Source organism: Desmodus rotundus, chromosome 11 (genome assembly GCF_022682495.2).
Source record: "Desmodus rotundus isolate HL8 chromosome 11, HLdesRot8A.1, whole genome shotgun sequence".
In the NCBI taxonomy this organism is placed as follows: Eukaryota; Metazoa; Chordata; class Mammalia; order Chiroptera; family Phyllostomidae; genus Desmodus; species Desmodus rotundus.
Window position 1 is genome coordinate 9,969,312 of NC_071397.1, and position 18,781 is coordinate 9,988,092.

Sequence of the window (18,781 nt, forward strand, 5' to 3'; positions counted from 1 at the left end):
GCCCAAAGAAGAGTTGAAGGCATGGAGTCAACATTTTATTGGAGAAGCCAGGGCAAACACAAGTTTTATGAGTACCTTGAAGTTATATAATTTGCTGGGGAAAGGAACTGGGAAGGCCAGGAAGTCACCCGTCAAAATGAGGTGGCTCAATTCCCCTGAGCAGATAGGAATGGGGAAGGGATGACTTGGCAGGGAAAGTGTAGACTTTTCGGTCTACCGTGGAGCTGAGGCCCAGGCTGCCCGAATCCAACCTTCCCCTACCTCCATGGGACTGAAGAATTCTGTAGCTCCCATTGAACCATGGAGGGGATGGCTGGAGGCCCAAGTTCGGGTGACCTCTCCTGTGAGCATCTTATTTGGATTTTATCTCCACGGGGTCATAGATGTAGCAGCCCACATCACCAATGTTCACACCTGAGGGAGAGAGCCCCATCACCAAGGGCCCTGGGGACGGAGGATACTGGGCTGAGGGAGAGAGGGAACTGGGAAGGATCTGGGATATGTCTGACTACAGGGGAAGTTGTCCACACATAACCACAGACCCACATGCCATACTTTAGGCCAGTGTCTTGGGGGGAACTGCCCACCTTTGGGGCCAAACAGGTAGCCGTAGCAGGGGATGTGGCAGTAGGGGACGCCGTCATGCTGGGACACAAAGAGAAACAAAGTCCTCTCAGCGTGGCTCTTCTTCTATCTCCAGCCTCTCTCCTCCCAACATAACCGCCCATGCCTTCCTTGCTCACCTCGGCATGACTCCCAGCAGTCAGGGTCTTCCGGCAGCGCTGGCACCTCAGACAGGGTCGGTGCCAATTTCTGCCCAAAGACATCACCTTCTCAGCTGGTGGTAGAGAGAGATGGTAGCCCTAGGGGCAGGGCAGGGAGACCCACCTGCCTTGCACCACCTCCCTGCCCTTTGATGCCCACCTTGCACTTTCTCCCCTCTTCACACTTTCTCTTGTCACTTACCAAAGTAGACAGGTTCTTCACAGCCAGGGCACAGTGAGGTCTCCCCAGTGAACGTCTTCGTGTGCAAGGGGCCTTTAAGGAGAAGAGGCCCCAGCTAGGGCTGAGTGGGGTGCCAGGCCTAAGCAGGGCCCTCTAGCACCAGCCTGCATATGGCACTGTCCTCTTCCAAAAGCCATGCTTGCCCCAGAGCCTCCCACCCAGGTGGCCATAAGTATGCCTTCCTCAGAGTTGAGTCCCCTCTGACCCCACCTCCTGTCCCACCCCTATCTGCAAGAGGGACCACCTGCTTCCTTCTCATCCTCCTAGGGGCTCAGATGCCCACCAGCCCAACCCTGTGAGCAACTCAATCCTCAGGAAACTTGAACTGATACAGGAGCTGGCCAGGGCAGGAGTGTCAGGTGTTGGGGAGCACGGTGTCATTGCCCACTGCGGGGGACGGGAGAGAGCAGAAGTAGAAGAATGTGCAGGGCTGGCCCTGTCTCAATGACTCCTCACTCGTAGGTCTCTTCTTCCATGGCGCTGGCCTGGGAGAGGCCCGAGTTCCAGGCCAGCTCTGCCGCCAACGAGCTGTGACTACACAAGGTCACTTGCCCTCTCTGGACCTCAGTTCCCTCACCTGTAAAATGGGGGTGGTAATGTCATCTGCCCACTTTACTTCTGAATTCAGCAGCTGACACGAGGGAACATAAAAAAGGGGCCGCCGATAATGCAAGATTTTGCCATCCATGAACACGGTTGCAGGAATGAGGTGGAGGACTATGTGAGAGACTGCCACCTGGCCCCACCCTGTTCTAGCCTGGGAAAGCTCAGGAGGAGGGGTACCTGGGGTCCAGCCTCACTTACTTTTCTTGCCCTGGGGAACAGTCCTGGGCCTTGGGGGACTGAAGCTGCTGGGGCTGAGAGGAATGGTGTTGGCAGGGGTGGGAATGGGGGAGTTGTAGAGGTAGGAGCCCACACCACCAATGTTCACCCCTGCAGAGAGAAGGGAGGTCAGGCTTGAGTCTCCAGCTCCCTTGCCACAGGGAGGGTTTCTGCTGCCCTCTGCCTCCTTCCTGGCTGGTACTTACCCCTGGGTCCAAAGAGAACCCCATAGCATGGCTTGTGGCAATACGGCCTCCCGTTGTGCTAGGCACAAGCAGAGGAAAGGGGGTTGCTCAGGGCCAAGGGGGCTTCTCCCATGCTCCACAGGCCTCTCCCCCCAAAAGGCTGCCAGGTATGTCTGTCCCCTGGCCTGGTGGGGATGAGAGAGGTCAGGAAGCAGTGTTGCTGCCCTCTCCTTGCCCTCAAATGGCATGGAGTCCAGCAGCAAATCTCAGGGTCCCCAAATCCTGGCTGGTGTGGGGCCCACCCTCTAAATGGTGGTGGTCTTGGGAGCTGGCTACTGAGATTGCCTTTGGTGAGCCTCCAGGCCAGCAGTGGGGCTGGTGCCTGGGAGACAGTGACAGACACAGGTCTCACCTCTGCATGCCCTCCTGGGGACAGGACACTGTGGCAGTGCTCACATTTCAGGCAGAAGCGGTGCCAGTTCTTGCCTAGGGAGCTCACCTTCTCCGCTGTGGGGAACAAGGTAGAACTGGGACTTCAGGGCAGCCAAGTTAAGCAGCGGGTGCCCTCCTTTCCCCTCCTGCCCCATCCTGCTCCCCAGAGACAGTGGGGAGTGTCTCTGGGAGGCCAGCTCCTTCCCGCCAGAGTGCCATGCCCCATAGGTGGAAAGGGGGTCTGGGATCACACCCTTCGCCAGCTCGTGTGCTCCCGGAACCCAGGGGCTCACAATCGCCCAGTCTTCTCCCCCTCCTCAGCCCAGGCCTCACCGAAGAAAACAGGTTGCTGGCAACGTGGGCAGGTCCAACTCATGGCTCCGCTGAGGGCAGCCGGCTCTGTACACAGTGGGCACCCCGCAGGACTCTGTTCCGCCCCCTCTGCTGGCTCCACCCATGGCTCAGCTTCGAGCCTCATTGGGCTGAATCCGCTGCTCCTTGAAGCCCATTAGCTGCCAGAAATTTAGCACTACTCCACCTGGGGGACGCAGGCGACTTCGCAATTATTTCCACACACTAAAGCCTCTTGACAGCTGGCGAAGTGACAGGGTCCTGAAGCCAGACTGCGGGAGGAGGGAGTAATGAAGACACCTGACTTGGTACCGAGAGGGAAAATACCTAGAGTAGTAGACGCCACGGAAGCACTATTATTTCAAAGCCAAAGCGAGAGTTTAGGTATGGTTTAATTCCACTGTGGCAGTTTTGCAGGTGGTTGACAGCAATGGAATCTGGGGCCCACATCTGCTACTTACTCTTTGGCTCAGGCAAATTGCTTAACCTTCCTCTGCCTCTGTTTGGTACAATGCGTATGATGGTAATTCTCTACATCATAGGATTGTTGTGAAAATTAGATAAGTTAATACATGCAGAGCGCCCAAACAGCACCTGTCATATAAATGCTATAAAAGCAATAGCTATCTATCATCATGAACTTGAGACCCTTAATTTGGAAGCCTCAAAGTGTGGTCTGCAAACAATGGTTTGCTTGTAAAATTATAATGCTTATTAAATCTAAATGTATAATTTAGATACCAATTACATATTCCTAATTTAGTTTGTTTTAAGATGTTTTAATATTAAAAGTAGCTCAGCAGTGCGTCAAAGGACACTTCAAAAATTGAAACTCACAGAGTGGGAGATAAACATTTGCATACATGGATCTGATAAGGGTCTAGTAACCCACATATATAAAGGACTGTTACAACTCAATACTAAAAAGACAACCCAATTAGAAAATGAGCAAAGAATCTGAATACATATTTTTCCAAAGAAGATATACAAATGGCCAAGAAGCACATGAAAAGATGCCTAACATCATTAGTCATTAGGGAAATGAAAATCAGAACCACAATGAGACACCATTTTACACCTATTAGAATGACTATAATAAAAAAAATAACAAGTGTCAGTGGCAAAATTGGGTCCCTCATACACTGTTGATGGGAATGTAAAATAGTGCAGCTCTTAGAAAAGAGTCTGGCGATTCTTCAGAAAATTAAACATAGAGTTACCATATTACCCAGCAATTACACTCCTAGGTACATACCTAAGAGAAATGAAAGCATCTGTCCACATACAAACTTGTACATGAATGTTCATAGTACTTCCACTGACAATAGCTAAAAGGTGGAAACAACCCAAAATGGGGTAAAACCATGAGAGAAGATCATTCGGCTACAAAAAGGAACGAAGCACTGATATATACCACTAACACGAACCATTAAAAACATTGTTAAGTGAAGGAAGCCAGACACATACCACCACACATTTTGTGATTCCATTTATGTGAAATGTCTAGAATAGGAAAACCTATGAAAACAGATTAGTGGTTGGCTGCTTGGGGTTTGGGGGAGGGGCAATTGGGAGTATCTGCTAATGTGTATAAGGTCTCTTTACAAGGAGATGAAAGTGATCTGCGATTAGATAGTGGTGACAGTTGCACAACCTCATGAATACACTAAAAAATGAATTATACACCTCAAAAGACTGAACTTTATGGTATATGAATATCTCAGTGTTTGAGTATAATATAATGTCTCAATAATAACAATGTGACGATGTGATAATCATAATGCCTGAAGTGAACTACTTTATTAAAAAAAAAAAAAAAAAGAGGCTAGCCCAGCGAATGAGGGACAGAAGAGTGAGCTGGTTACCTTGTGCTTCAGCAGAGTAGACAACCCCTTGATGAAGTATCACGATGAGATGAAGATTTTCTGGAGTAAGTTCCTCTGTTTTGTGAAGTCAGGGCTGCGGTGGTGTGCCCTGCTCGGTGAAAAGGAGTCCTATTTGTGCTTGGAATCCAACGCCCTCTCTGAGCTTCAGTCCCCTCAACTGGGCAATGGGGATGGGACTGGTGCCTATGAACTTCCACTCAACATTCCTGTTCCCCTCCCTTGTCTTCATCAGTACTCTTTGCTTATAACACTTGTTTTATCCTCCTCACTGATTTCTAAACATGGAAGGCTTGCACACCGTGAAAGAAACTTTTGTATACTTTCTCATTATTTCTTATTTTTTAAAATTCTATTTATTTTATTTTAGACAGAGGATAAGGGAGGGAGAAAAAGAGGGAGAGAAACATCAATGTATGGTTGCACCCTGAGCGCCTCCTACTGGGGACCTGACCTGGCCTGCAACCCAGGCATGTGCCCTGACTAGGAATCGAACCAGAGACCCTTTGGTTTGCAGCCCAGAACTCAATCCTCTGAGTCACACCAGCCAGGGCCCTTATTATTTATTTCTTGCTTTGAGGAATATTTCAAGATCCTTAGATTTATAACTGTTCTTCGAAGGGCTTCTTCTTTTTTTTTTTTAAACAAACTTAAAAAATCTAACAGTTTTAGTCTCCACTAATATTCTACTCTCAGGTTTCTGTCTCATTTGTTTCTTCTTGAAGGCAACAGCTCAAAGTTCACTGCCTTTGCTCTCTATGGTGCTAATGGAGAAGGTTCCACTCCAGGAGGGTTGGAAGACTTAATTTTTGTATTTATTCTCAGATATGCTACCTCCTTTAGGAAGGGCTAGCTTCATCTGCCCAAGGATCTATCCCAAGCATTTCCAGCATACATCAGATAATCCTTTTTTAATACTCCAGCTCTTTCTGATTTGGATCACACTGTACACATGCCTCAGCCTCCTAGACAGGTCGTCTTTGCCCTAGGATCCAGCACAGCGCCCCACTAGAAGAAACAGGTTCGGAGTGTGAACGCCACGCTGCTTTTACACAGCTTTTGAAGTCATTGGGGCAAATGCTGCACTGCTCCCCATCTTCTGGGGCCTTCCACAGAAGTGTACTGAATGGCCATAACAAACATAGTATTCCTTCTCTCTTCTATTTCACTGCTTAAGAAAAAGTAGTTGTGGCTCCTCCTTTCTGAATATTTGCTATCTATTTGCAGATACAGCAAATCAAATATTCCACTCTTCCTCCGTGTCTGGTTTCCATTATTCTGACTCTAAAAGAGGTTTTGTAAAGAATGCTAATAGGGAAAATTAACATTTCTTGTAGGAATGTATTTGCACTTACTGATGGTGGCTGTTTTGAATACTTTGTGTGACCAAAGCCTGTAAAATGGTATTTTATAACAAATATCAGAAATTGATAAGTCTAACTGAGTGCAGGTACAGTAGTCCCCTTTATCTGCAGGATAAATACAAGAAGGCTGATTTGGATTCAGGCCAAAAAAAGAACTATCTAATAGAGTACAAACATGGAGTGGCTGTTTCAGACAGTAGTGAGCTTCCTATCTCTGGATGTTGTAAGTAAGGCTAGACAACAAACCAACTGATTGTCAGTGTTGCAGAAGGGATGCAAGAAGGACCTTTGACGTTTTGCCACAATTTGACAATATGTGCTTTTGTGATTCCATTCCCAAAGAAGAATTTGAAATCTGTGTTGGCAAGAGAGCATTGCTAAAATAGTGACAGCTACTACCTATGGAGTGCCAGACATAGGTACTGTACTTGTTATTTCTGACTCTACAACAACCTGATGAGGGGTTTAAATGTTACATTACCAACTGTACAGTCAAGTAGCTCGGAGAACTTAAGACATTTGTTCAGTATCATAAAGACCCAAGCATTCTGATTCTAGAGCTCACACTCTTTCTGCTCTTTGCTACTAAGTATGGTTTCTGCTAAGCTGCCCACGTGTTTCAGTCTGAAAGGGCACTATACTTGCCTGTGCAGCACATCTATACCTAAAGATAAGAGGGTCCATACTGGTAAATAATTTATTTCTTTTCCACACAAATGCAACAGGCAGGCAGGGAAATGTCATTAAAACTTTTCCATGGCTTCCTAGTGCCCTCAAGATAGAGTTTTTAACTTGGCTCCAGAAGCCTCCACCTTTCCAGTCTTCCAGCCATTTCTCCTGTTGCATCAACCACTCTCCTCACCTCCCATCACGCTAAATGAGCTGCCCACACTCTTTCCTGCATCAGGGCCTTTGCAGATGCTATCTCTTTTCTGGAAACTCGCTTCCTCACTATCTTCACCTCACTAATTCCTACCTAACCATAGCTTCTCCTCACCTTCTCAATATAGGCTCTTGGCCCCAGGCACTCTCTCATTTAGTATCCTGCGCAGGAGCATAGAGGGAATACAGTCTATGCCAGTTGTGTTTTTCCTGAGTGCTGAACCAAACGTGGAAAAATGGATAAAGGCCAGGTCTGCAGCTTAGTGGAAGAGTAAAACAGGGTTGCCCCCACCCCCAGTCTAGGCTTTGTCTACCCCTTAGTCTATGTGCTTCACGAGGGCAGGGACCAGGACTGCTTTGCCAGCCACCGTGTGTGCTTCCAGGGCCTCATTCAACCTTTGGAACACAGTGTTCAACAAACACTTGTTGGTGAATGAATGTTAAATGTTACACACAAGCTTCCCTTAAGTGTGAGTAGATGAGGGCTGATGAGATGGATGTGGGATTAGGAAGGGCATGGTAGGGGTCGAGAGTTTTATTATAACAAAAGCCCTGGAGCAAGGGAAACTCAGCTGTTCAGAAGTAAGAACTCAGGAGTTTGTTTCTTAGTACACATAAGGATCTGCATGTATGGTGCAAAATGGAGTATGATTTAAACTGACTTTGATTATAAATGCTAGATAATTAATAAAGTAAAAAGAGAACTGAAATTTTCCTTTGGCAGGAAACCAGCCCCACTGACTACAGTAATTCACAAGAACTTACTAATTAAGCTTAATTAGCAGGTAGCACAATTATGTCTATCATCAAACATATGGCAAATAAGAGAATGTGGGAAAGTGTCATGTAAGCTGTAAAGCACCTTACAGATATGGCTGCTTGTTATGTGTCAGGTTACCACTGCAGTGAGCTTTTGATGACAACTATAAACTTCACTCATGTTATATCTTTGTAGACTTGTTCAAGTACATGGCCATATGCTTGTGACTTCTAAGACATTATCAAAAACTTTGTTCCTACTTGACTTTTTTGAAAGGTCTCATTCATTTCTGGAATGTTAATGAAAAATCAGCCTTACCTCTTTAATATGTTTCTTAACATTTACGACTCATAACCCTTGTGCTTTTTCATTCATCTTCTGAATATATACCCTCTCCAACTAGAAAGCTTTACTTTCTGTAGTTTATATTACTTTAAAAAACAAAAGTGAAAATAGAAATATACACAGACAGACTGTAATGCTTTCTAAAATACACACTAATCTTCCCTCCTGGAGAGAATTGCTGCTGTATAATCACACATTATTTATGGTTCTTACAAGAGTCTGATTTTTCCGCTTGTTTTCTGGCATCAACTTGCCACCACACAGACTTGTTGAGGGAACTTTATACATAGCTTTGATACTTGTGGTTAGCTGCTCAGGGCTATTGAGTGGACTACATGTTGTAAATCAGTGACATCAGCTGGACTAATTCAGGATCAAGACTGCAGGAAAGGATCCCCTGACCCTTTGCCATGGCTACCTTCAACCTACACTCATGAAGAAATTAACAACAGCTTTAAGAGATCGCTTTCCATGCAAAGCTGTATTTGGCTTCTAAATTATCACTTGGGAATGTATATTTCATCTGAAGGTATATAAAAATAACTACCTCTAAGTAATTTGCAGCATGAAAAATGTATCCATATGCTAGAAACTGAGAAGAAAAGAGGAGACTTGGTGGTCAGCTTGCTTATAAATGGTGATAATGCTCCTTGGTGTAAACTATCAGCAATTTCCTCATCTTCTTACTGAGGTCTATGGGGTAATTTATTTACAATATATAAGAACAGCCCTCACACCCCCTCACCCCCCAAAAAGAATAGTCCTTCCAGGTCATGACACTATGTTAATGGAACTAAAACAGTTTAATCTGATAAATTAGGACAGTGCAAATGCTTACCTTTATATATAGTCTTTCAGTTCCTCCATGAAGCTCAAGGTCACAGAATTAGGAGTCAATTTCCAGCCTCTTGCCAAATCCAAAATGACTGGGCTTTTTATCATCTTCCAAGCTTTTGGAACAGGCAGAGCTATAAGATCTTTATTTCTGCCATGGCTGGTGTGGCTCAGTGGATTGAGTGTAGGCCTGTGAACCAAAGGGTTGCCAGTTCAATTCCCAGTCTAGGACACATGCCTGGGTTGTGGGATTTTAGAATTACATCATGTTGTGTAAAATTCTGACACTGTAGCTTCATATACATATTTTCTTAATGCATGCTTTTCAGTATAATGTTTGAGAAAAAAGACTAGAATATAATACATAAGAAATGGATCTTAAACAGGTAATCCAATTAAAAGTGGGCAAAGGATTTGGATAGTTCTCCAAAGAAGATATTATAATGGCCAATAAACACCTGGAAAGATGCTCACCGTCATTAGTCATTAAAGAAATGAAAATCAAAACCATAAGGAGATACCATTCCACACCCACTAGGATGGCTATAAGGAAAAAAAAAGTACTGGAAAAGATGTGGAGAAAATGAAACACACATTTCTGGTAGGAATGTAAAGTGGTGCAATTGCTGTGGAAAACAATTCAGTAAAATGTCCATACTACCCAAAGTAATCTATAGATTCAATGCAATTCCTATCAAGATACCAATGGTATATTTCACAGAACTAGAACAAATATTTATATGGAACTACAAAAGACTCTGATGGCCACAGCAATCTTGAGAAAGAAGAACAAAGTTGGATGAACTACACTACCTGATATCAAACTATACTACAAGGCTATAGTAATTAAAACAGCCTGGTACTGGCATAAAAACATATATATACAGATCAACAGAACAGAATAGAGAGCCCAAAAATAAACCCATGCCATTATACTCAACTAATATTTGACAAAGGAGACAAAAACATACAATAGGGTAAAGACAGTTGGGAAAATTGGACAGATAAGTTCAAAAAAGGAAAACTAGAATACCTTCTTACATCATACACAGGAATAAATTCAAAATGGATGAAAGATTTAAATTAAATGTTAGACTCAAAACCATAAAAACACTAGAAGAAAACAGGCACTAAAATCTTGGACATTTCTTATAGCAATATTTTTTCTGACCTATCTCCTCGAGCAAGGGAAACAAAAGAAAAAATAAACAAATGGGACTACATTAAACTAAAAAGTTTTTGCACATCAAAGGAAACCATCAACAAAATGAAAAAAAAAAAAAAAGACAACTCACTGAATGGGAGGACATATTCACCAATACATGAGACAAGGGATTAATATCCAAAATTTGTAAAGAACTTATAAAACTCAACAACAACAAAACAATCCAATTAAAAAATAGGCAAAAGCCTGAATAGACACTTCTCCAAAGAGGACATACGTATGGCCAACAGACATATGAAGAGATGTTCAATGTCACTAATCATCAGAGAAATGCAAATTAAAACCACAGTGAGGTATCAGAATGACGATCACCAATAAATTAACAAACACCAAGTGTCGGTGAGGACGCAGAGAAAAGGAAACCCTTGTGCACTGCTGGTGGGAATGCGGACCGGTGCAGCCAGTGTGGAAAGGAGTGTGGAGTTACAGTCATACCTCAGTACTCATTGGCTTCAGAACTCATCAGACCCTGTAGTCATCTTACTTTGACTAGAAAATAATGTTTCAGCACTCGGCACTTGCTCAGGACTCGTTGTACTGGCTAGAACTCGTATGAGTCATGATGCCTCCCTGCAAGACAAGATGCTTCATCCTTCAGTACGCATCAGTGCTGGCACTCGTCACGAGTTCTGGAATGAATTAACAACGAGTACCGAGGTTCCACTGTACTATGAAAAATTAGAAATGGAACTGCTTTATGACCCAGTGTTTCTACTACTGGAAATTTATCCAAGGAAATCCAAAACACTAATTCAAAAGAATATATGCACCCTTATGTTCATTGCAGTGTTATTTATGATAGCCAAATTTGGAAGCAGGCCAAGTGTCCATTGGTAAATGAGTGGATAAAAAAGCTGTTGTGTATTTACATAGTGGAATGCTACTCAGCCATAAAAAAGAAAGGAAATCTTACCCTTTGAAACAGCATGTGTGGAATTGGAGAGCATTACGCTATGTTAAATAAGCCAGTCAGAGAAAGACAAGTACCATATGATTTCACTCATATGTGGAATCTAATGAGCAAAATAAACTAACAAACAAAATACAGCCCTGACTGGTGTGGCTTAGTGGATTGAGTGCCAGACTGCAAACAAAAGGGTCGCCAGTTTGATTCCTAGTCAGGACACATTGATGGATATCCACATGCAAAAGAATGCAGTTGGACCCCTACCTCATATTATATACAAAAATTAACTAAAAACGGCCCCAGCTGGTGTGGCTCTGCAGATTGAGCACCAGCCTGGGAACCAAAGGGTCGCTGGTTCGATTCCCAGTCAGAGCACATACCTGGGTTGCAGGCCAGATCCCCAATTGAGGGCATGTGAGAGGCAACCACACACTGATGTTTCTTTCCCTCTCTTTCTCCCTCCCCCTCTAAAAATAAATAAATAAAATCTTTAAAAAAATTAACTAGAAATGAATCAACAACCTAGGTTGTGGGCCAGGTCCCCAGTAGGGGGCATGTGAGAGGCAACCACACACTGATGTTTTTCTCCCTTTAAGAAAAAAAAAAAACCCAAAATATAAATGAATTCATAGATAGAGAACAGACTGACAGCTGTCAGAGGGGAGGAGTGTTATGGGGCTAGGAGAAAAAAAGTGAAGGGATTAAGCAAAAAACAAACAAACTCATAGACACAGACAATAGCATGGTGATTACCAGAGAAGAAGGGAGGTGGGAGGGGGGAAAGAAGAGGATTATATGGGGGATAAATGGTGATGGAAGGAAACTTGGCATGGTGAACACACAGTACAATATATATATGATATATTATAGAATTGTACACCTGAAATCTATATAATTTTATAAAGCAATGTTGCCCCAATAAATTAAATAAAAAAACCCAATGAAAGAGAATTGAAAGTCCAGAAATAAATTCATACATCTATGGCCAACTGATTTCCAACAAGGGTGCTAAGTCCAATCAATGGGGAAAAGACAGTCTCTTCAAAAAATAGTGCTGGAATAATGGATATCCACATGCAAAAGAATGCAGTTGGACCCCTACCTCATATTATATACAAAAATTAACTAAAAACGGCCCCAGCTGGTGTGGCTCTGCAGATTGAGCACCAGCCTGGGAACCAAAGGGTCGCTGGTTCGATTCCCAGTCAGAGCACATACCTGGGTTGCAGGCCAGATCCCCAATTGAGGGCATGTGAGAGGCAACCACACACTGATGTTTCTTTCCCTCTCTTTCTCCCTCCCCCTCTAAAAATAAATAAATAAAATCTTTAAAAAAATTAACTAGAAATGAATCAAGAACCTAAATATAAGAGCTAAAATTATTAAACTCTTAAAAGAAAACATAGAGATAATTCTTCATGACCTTGGATTTGGTAATGGATTCTTAGATATTACACCAAAATCATAAAAAAAATAAAAAATAGATAAATTGAACTTCACCAAAATTAAGATCTTTTGTGCATCAAAGGACATTACCAAAATAGTGAAAATACAACCTATCTTCAGAAAAAATATTTGTAAATCATATATCTGATAAAGGTGAGTGTGCCACCTGTTCAGAAAGTATCCAGCCATATAATATGAAAAACAGAGACATTTATTGAAGAAGATACAAGATACAAGAAACATTGTACATAGGATAATGACACCTCAGTCCCCTTCAAAGTAGGCACCTTGGGACCTCACACAGTTTTCCCAATTGCCATCAGCTGCCCTGTCATATTTTCCTGAATGTCATCGATGGTTTGAAATCTCTTCCCTTTCAAAGGTGATTTTAGTTTGGGGAAAAGCTAGAAGTCGCAGGGCGCCAAATCTGGGCTGTAGGAGGGCTGGGTCACCTGGGTGATTTGACATTTCTCCCAAGACCGCTGCAGGAGACGTGATGCATGAGTGCACATGTCTCGATGCAGCTGCCAACCACCAGTTGCCCACAGCTGCGGCTTTCTGAATCATCTGAATAGCTTCTGTGGTGGAATGTTCAATCTTAATGCAAAATTTGATGCAGATTTGTTGCTCTACTCAATCAGTCATTTTGTTTTTATCTTATTTTTTTTATCTTGCTCAGTCATTTTGAATGCGATGGTCACACAGTACACATGCTCACCCAATGGTATCTACCGCTCCCACTGACTAGTACAGTGAAATTGTCATTGTTTATGCACATGCATTCCAATCCACTCTCCTTGGCTGCCCGGTTGCATTGATGTTGCACAAACCGTTCTCATTATATTAACAATTGTTGGACCTTTTCTGGACAGACCTTGTATCTAAAGAATCCTTATTATTCTACAACCAAAAGACATAAAATAAAAATGGGCAAAGGACTTCTCTAGATATTTCTCCAAAGAAGAGATATAGATGACTACAAGCACATGAAAAGATGCTCAATATCATTAGTCATAAGGGAAATACCCCTTATGACTAATGAAACACCACAATGAAATACTATGATAGCTACAGAATATTAAAAAAAAACAAGTATTATGGATATGAAGTGATTGGAACCATCGTACATTGCTGGAAAAGATAAAAAATGATTCAGATGCTGTGAAAAACAGGCAGTCCCTCAAAAAGTTAAACATATAAGAACCATATGATATATCAGTTCCACTTCTAAGAATATACCAAAAAGAAATGAAAGAACCATATGATATATCAGTTCCACTTCTAAGAATATATCAAAAAGAAATAAAAAAAAAAAGAACTAAACAAATACTTACACATGAATGTTCACAGCAGTACTATTGACAATAGCTGAAAGGTAGAAATAACCCAAATGTCCATCAACAAATGAATGGATAAGCAAATTGTGGTATACACATACAATGGAATATTATTCAGCCACAAAAAGTAATAAAATTCTAGCCCTGGCTGGTGTGGCTCAGTGGATTGAGTGCCCGCCTGCAAACCAAAGAATCACTAGTTTGATTCCTAGTCAGGACACATGCCTGGGTTGTGGGCCAGGTCCCCAGTAGGGAGCGCGTGAGGGGCAATCACACATTGATGTTTCTCTCCCTCTCTTTCTCCCTCCCTTCCCCTCTCTAAAAATAAATAAGTAAAATCTTTTAAAAAAGTAATGAAATACTGATACATGCTAGAACATGGATGAACCTCAAAAACATAATGCTAAGTGAAAAGCTAGACAGACAAGGTCACACATTGCACAACTCCACTTACATGAAATATCCAAAATCTGTGAATCCATAGAAACAGAAAGCAGACTGGTGATTGCCAGGGGCTGTAGGATGGTAGTAATGGGAACTAACTGCTTACCGGGCACACAGGATTTTACTTTGAGGTGACGAAAATGTTATTGAAACTGGACAAAGGTAATGGAGGCACAACATTGTGAATATACTAAATGTCACTGAATTGTTAAGTTTAAAGTGGTTAGTTTTATGTTATGTGAATTTCGTCTCCATCAAAAAAGTAAAATAACACTTGAGATAGTCAGAATAATGGTTGCATTTTGGGAAAGTAGTGACTGGTACAGGACATGTGAGGGTGCTTCAAGGGTGTTGGTCACATTCTACTTTTTGATTTGGGTGTTGGTTACCCGGGTGTGTTTGCTTTGTGAAAATTATTGAGTGTAACACTTGTGATATGTATGCTTTTGTTTTCTATATGCATCTTATCCTTTGATATAAAATTTTATTCAAAGTTAAAGGTACTATACTATGTGACCCAGTATAAACCTAAGAGAACTGAAAAACACATGTCCACACAAATACTTGTTCAGATGTTCACAGAAGCATTACTAAAAATCACCCAAAAGTAGCAATAACTTAAATCTCCATCAACTAATGGATAAACAAATGACATACAGTGAAATATTATTCAACTATAAAATGCAATGAAGAACTCATACATAGTATCACATGGATGAACCTTAAAACATTCTGTTAAGTGAAAGAAGCCAGTCACAAAAAACCACACATGGTATGAATACATTTATATGAACTGTCCAGAACAGGTAAATACATAAATATAGAAAGGAGATTGGTGATTGCAGTGACTTCAGGGTAGGGGATAATTGGGAATGTCTGTGTTTTTTTGTTTAGCGTGGTTACAGAAATGTCCTGGAATTAGATAGTGGTGATGGTTGCACAATCTCGAAGATATTGAAAATTAATAAATTGTACACTTTAAAATGGGGACTCTTATGTGACATATACAGTTATATTAATTGTGTTTTTAAAATAATTTTTAAAATTTATTTTTGAGAGAGGGGGAAGGAGGGAAAAAGATAGGGAGAGAAACATCAATGTGCGAGAAAAACATAAACTGGTTGCCTCTCACATGCCCCAACCAGGGACCTGACCTGCAACCCAGGCATGTGTCCCAACTGGGAATTGAACCAGCAACCTTTTAGTTCACAGGCCAGTGCTCAATCCACTGAGCACACCAGCCAGGGCAGTATTTTAAATATTTCATCATTCAAAATATACGTGAACTCTAACATATAACAGAAGCCCAAAGGGAGAAACAATATTCTAACACATGTTCCCTTTCCCCCTTCCCATCTCCCAGATCAGCACATCTTGGAGGTGGACTGCAGATACCACTAGAGAATGGAGGTCTAAGCAGCAAGCCAGGGGCTGGCTAGTAGGTGAGTCACAGTTAAGAATGAAAGCTGTGACCAGTACTCTTGACTGCCCCTGAGCAGAGGAATGTGGCAGCTGATGAGAAACAGGTCTTAGGCTGGAGCAAGGGAGAGAAAGTGGTGGTGACAAAGTGTTAGCAGCCCTGGTACCAGTCTGCTTTCCACTGCTTCATGTACAGGTTCATGCCTTAGGAATGAGTAGTCAACTGATACAAGCTCAGCAGCAAGAGCTCCTGAGACACTTCTTACCCTTTACTTATTTTATTGATGGATTTGGTTGTACATTTTTAGTTGTAGTGTTATGAGTTAGAAAGTTACCCAAACCATAGATTTATTTGGGCAGTGAACTAGACATTCAAGACACTGAAAGTACCTGGATTCATATATCAGGAACAAAACTTGGCTAATATTTTTAAGGGTATATCTGGAGTAAGGGAAGCTCAGATTTAAATAAATCTAGAGTTTAAAGGACTTAGGTACTTCTGGCCAAGATGGAGGCATAGGTAGATACACTTTGCCTCCTCGCACAACCAAAAGAAGGACAACAACAAATTTAAAAACAAAAATAACCAGAACTGCCAGAAAATCAAGCTATATGGAAGTCCGACAACCAAGGAGTTAAAGAAGAAACATTCAGTCAGACTGGTAGGAGGGGCAGAGATGGGCAGCTGGAGCTGAGAGCATGCGTGGCAAGGCAGCAGCCAGAGGACTTGATGGGCAAGGCTATGGCTGGTGGTCCCATATCTGTGTGCGGATAAACCGGGAGAAACAACTGGGGAGCAAGACAGACTGCACAACTCAGGGTTCCAGAGCAGGGAAATAAAGTCTCAAAACCTCTGGCTGTAAAAATCTATGGGGGTTGCCGTGGAGGGAGAAACTCCCAGCCCCACAGGAAAGTTCGGTGGAGAGACCCACAGAGTCCTAGAACATACACAAGCCCGCCCACCCACCCGGAAATCAGCAGCAGAAGGACCCAATTTGCTTGTGGGTAGCAGGGGGAACAAATTAAAGCCTGTCGAGAGCCGAGCAAGTGGCATTGTTCCCTCTCAGACCCCTCCCCCACATACAGTGCCACAATGCAGTCATGTAGGTTGCCCCACCCTGGTGAATACCTAAGGCTCCACCCCTTAAAATATAACAGGCATGCTGAGACAAAAAAATATGGCCCAAATGAAAGAACAGATCAAAGCTCAAAAAATAGAACTAAGCGAAGAAGAGATAGTCAACCTATCAGATGCAGAATTCAAAACACTGGTAACAGGATGCTCACAGAAATGGTTGAGTATGGTAACAAAACAGGGGGAAAAGTGAAGGTTATACAAAGTGAAATAAAGAAAAATATACAGAGAACCAACAGTGAAGGGAAGGAAAGCAGAACTCATATTGACAATTTGGAACAGAGGGAAGAAATAAACATTCAACCAGAACAGAATGAAGAAACAATGCCAAAAAATGAGGAAAGACTTAGGAACCTCCGGGACAACTTTAAACATTCCAACATCTGAATCATAGGGGTGCCAGAAGGAGACGAGGAAGAGCAAGAAATTGAAAACTTATTTGAACAAATGATGAAGGAAAACTTCCCCAATCTGGTGAAGGAACTAGACATGCAAGTCCAGGAAGCTCAAAGAGTCCCAAAGAAGTTGGACCCAAGGAAGCACACACCAAGGCACATCACAATTATATTACCCAAGATGAAAGGTAAGGAGAGAATCTTAAAAGCAGCAAGAGACAAGGAGACAGTTACCTACAAAGGAGTTCCCATAAGACTATCAATTGATTTCTCAAAAGAAACCTTACAGGCAAGAAGGGGCTGGAAAGAAGTATTCAAAGACCTAATCCAAGATTACTTTATCCAGCAAAGCTATCATTTAGAATGGAAGGACAGATAAAGTGCTTCCCAGATAAGGTCAAGTAAAAGGAGTTTATCATCACCAAGCCCTTATTATATGAAATGTTAAAGGGACTTATCCAAGAAAAAGATGATAAAAAATATGAACAGTAAAATGACAACAAACTTACAACCATCAACAACTGAACCTATAAAAAACAAAAACAAACTAAACAAACAACTAAAACAGGAACAGAATCACAGACATGGAGATCACATGGAGGGTTATCAGTGGGGGAGGGGGAAAGGGAGAGAGGGGGAAAAGGTACAGAGAATAAGTAGCATAAATGGTAGGTACAAAATAGACAGGGGGATGTTAAGAATAGTATAGGAAATGGAGAAGCCAAAGAACTTATAAGTATGACCCATGGACATGAACTAAGGCGGGGAATGCTGGTGGGAGGCAGGATGCAGGGCAGAGGGGGGTAAAGAAAAAAAATGAACAACTTTAATAGCATAATCAATAAAATATACTTTAAAAGAATAAAGGACTTAAAGCTCAGCTAAAATTTGTTTGGTTCTGGCTCTCATCCTCACTGTGTTCCTGAGCCTACAGTCCCAAAGTACAAAAGAAGTATGGACTGGCAATTTAGATGGATACAGGCTAAGGTCTTTTCTTAGTATTTTGAAATTATACTTGTTGCTTCTGTGTACCAGATGTTTCAATATACGTAAGAGAGGTAGGAAGACTGAATGAAAACTGGTTTAACAGCTGTCCTGAAGTCTGAAATCCCAGAAATGTTCAAAGAATCCCTTTGTGATTGTTTCCCTTTTGTGGAGCCTGCTTTGTCTACTCATATCCCCTCCAAGGACAAATGCACTTTTTACCTTGGTTCTTGTATGGTCCAGGAAGAAAGGCTGAAGTCAAGATGGGAGATGTTCTACTGACGGGGAACTTTTGAACTCAGGGTCTGGGAGGCATGAGAAGAGCTGAACTCCACAGCCATAAGTATTATGGCACAGAAGGAGTGATGGAAGTTAGAATTTGAGATGAGGAGTGGCAAATTTAAAATCTATGCCGTCTATGCCTATCTTCATCTTATTCATCCTCTACTAATACAAAGATATAGACATACATACATAGTTGCTCACCCAACTCAACATTTACTGGCAACTAAAATGACAGGGCCTTCTCACAACCCATTCCTGCCCTAGCAGCCACACCCACCTTCTGGAAGTCAGATCCTAGAGGTGACTGCCTGCTGGCCCCATGGGCACTCTTCACTTCTGTG

At 42.4% G+C, this 18,781-nt stretch overlaps 1 protein-coding gene across 2 annotated transcripts; it reads right to left on the reverse strand.

Moving 5' to 3' along the window:
- Positions 1-4: 4 nt before the first annotated feature.
- On the reverse strand, positions 5-18,731 carry CRIP3 (cysteine rich protein 3). Of its 2 annotated transcripts, XM_071219693.1 has the most exons (12): positions 18,718-18,731; positions 13,776-13,809; positions 8,868-9,053; positions 4,661-4,769; positions 2,778-3,067; positions 2,425-2,519; positions 2,034-2,091; positions 1,810-1,938; positions 967-1,038; positions 744-838; positions 588-645; positions 5-414 (listed from the first exon to the last, which is right to left on the reverse strand). In XM_071219693.1, exons 5-12 carry the CDS (start codon positions 2,920-2,922, stop codon positions 353-355), a joined length of 714 nt encoding a protein of 237 aa, XP_071075794.1. In that variant the 5' UTR covers positions 2,923-3,067; positions 4,661-4,769; positions 8,868-9,053; positions 13,776-13,809; positions 18,718-18,731; the 3' UTR covers positions 5-352. The 2 variants fall into 2 exon arrangements, with proteins under 2 accessions (XP_071075794.1, XP_053770339.1); XM_053914364.2 differs by lacking the exons at positions 5-414; positions 4,661-4,769; positions 8,868-9,053; positions 13,776-13,809; positions 18,718-18,731 and having other exon boundaries at positions 427-645; positions 2,778-3,804.
- Between the last annotated feature and the right edge of the window lie 50 nt (positions 18,732-18,781).

Coding starts and splice junctions, on each gene's coding strand:
- CRIP3 (XM_053914364.2), bottom strand. CDS start 2,922: ATGAGGCTCGAAGCTGAGCCATGGGTGGAGCCAGCAGAGGGGGCGGAA. Junction 2,092..2,424: donor CCCCAGGAGGGCATGCAGAG/GTGAGACCTGTG, acceptor GCTTGTGCCTAG/CACAACGGGAGGCCGTATTG. Junction 1,939..2,033: donor GGTTCTCTTTGGACCCAGGG/GTAAGTACCAGC, acceptor TTCTCTCTGCAG/GGGTGAACATTGGTGGTGTG.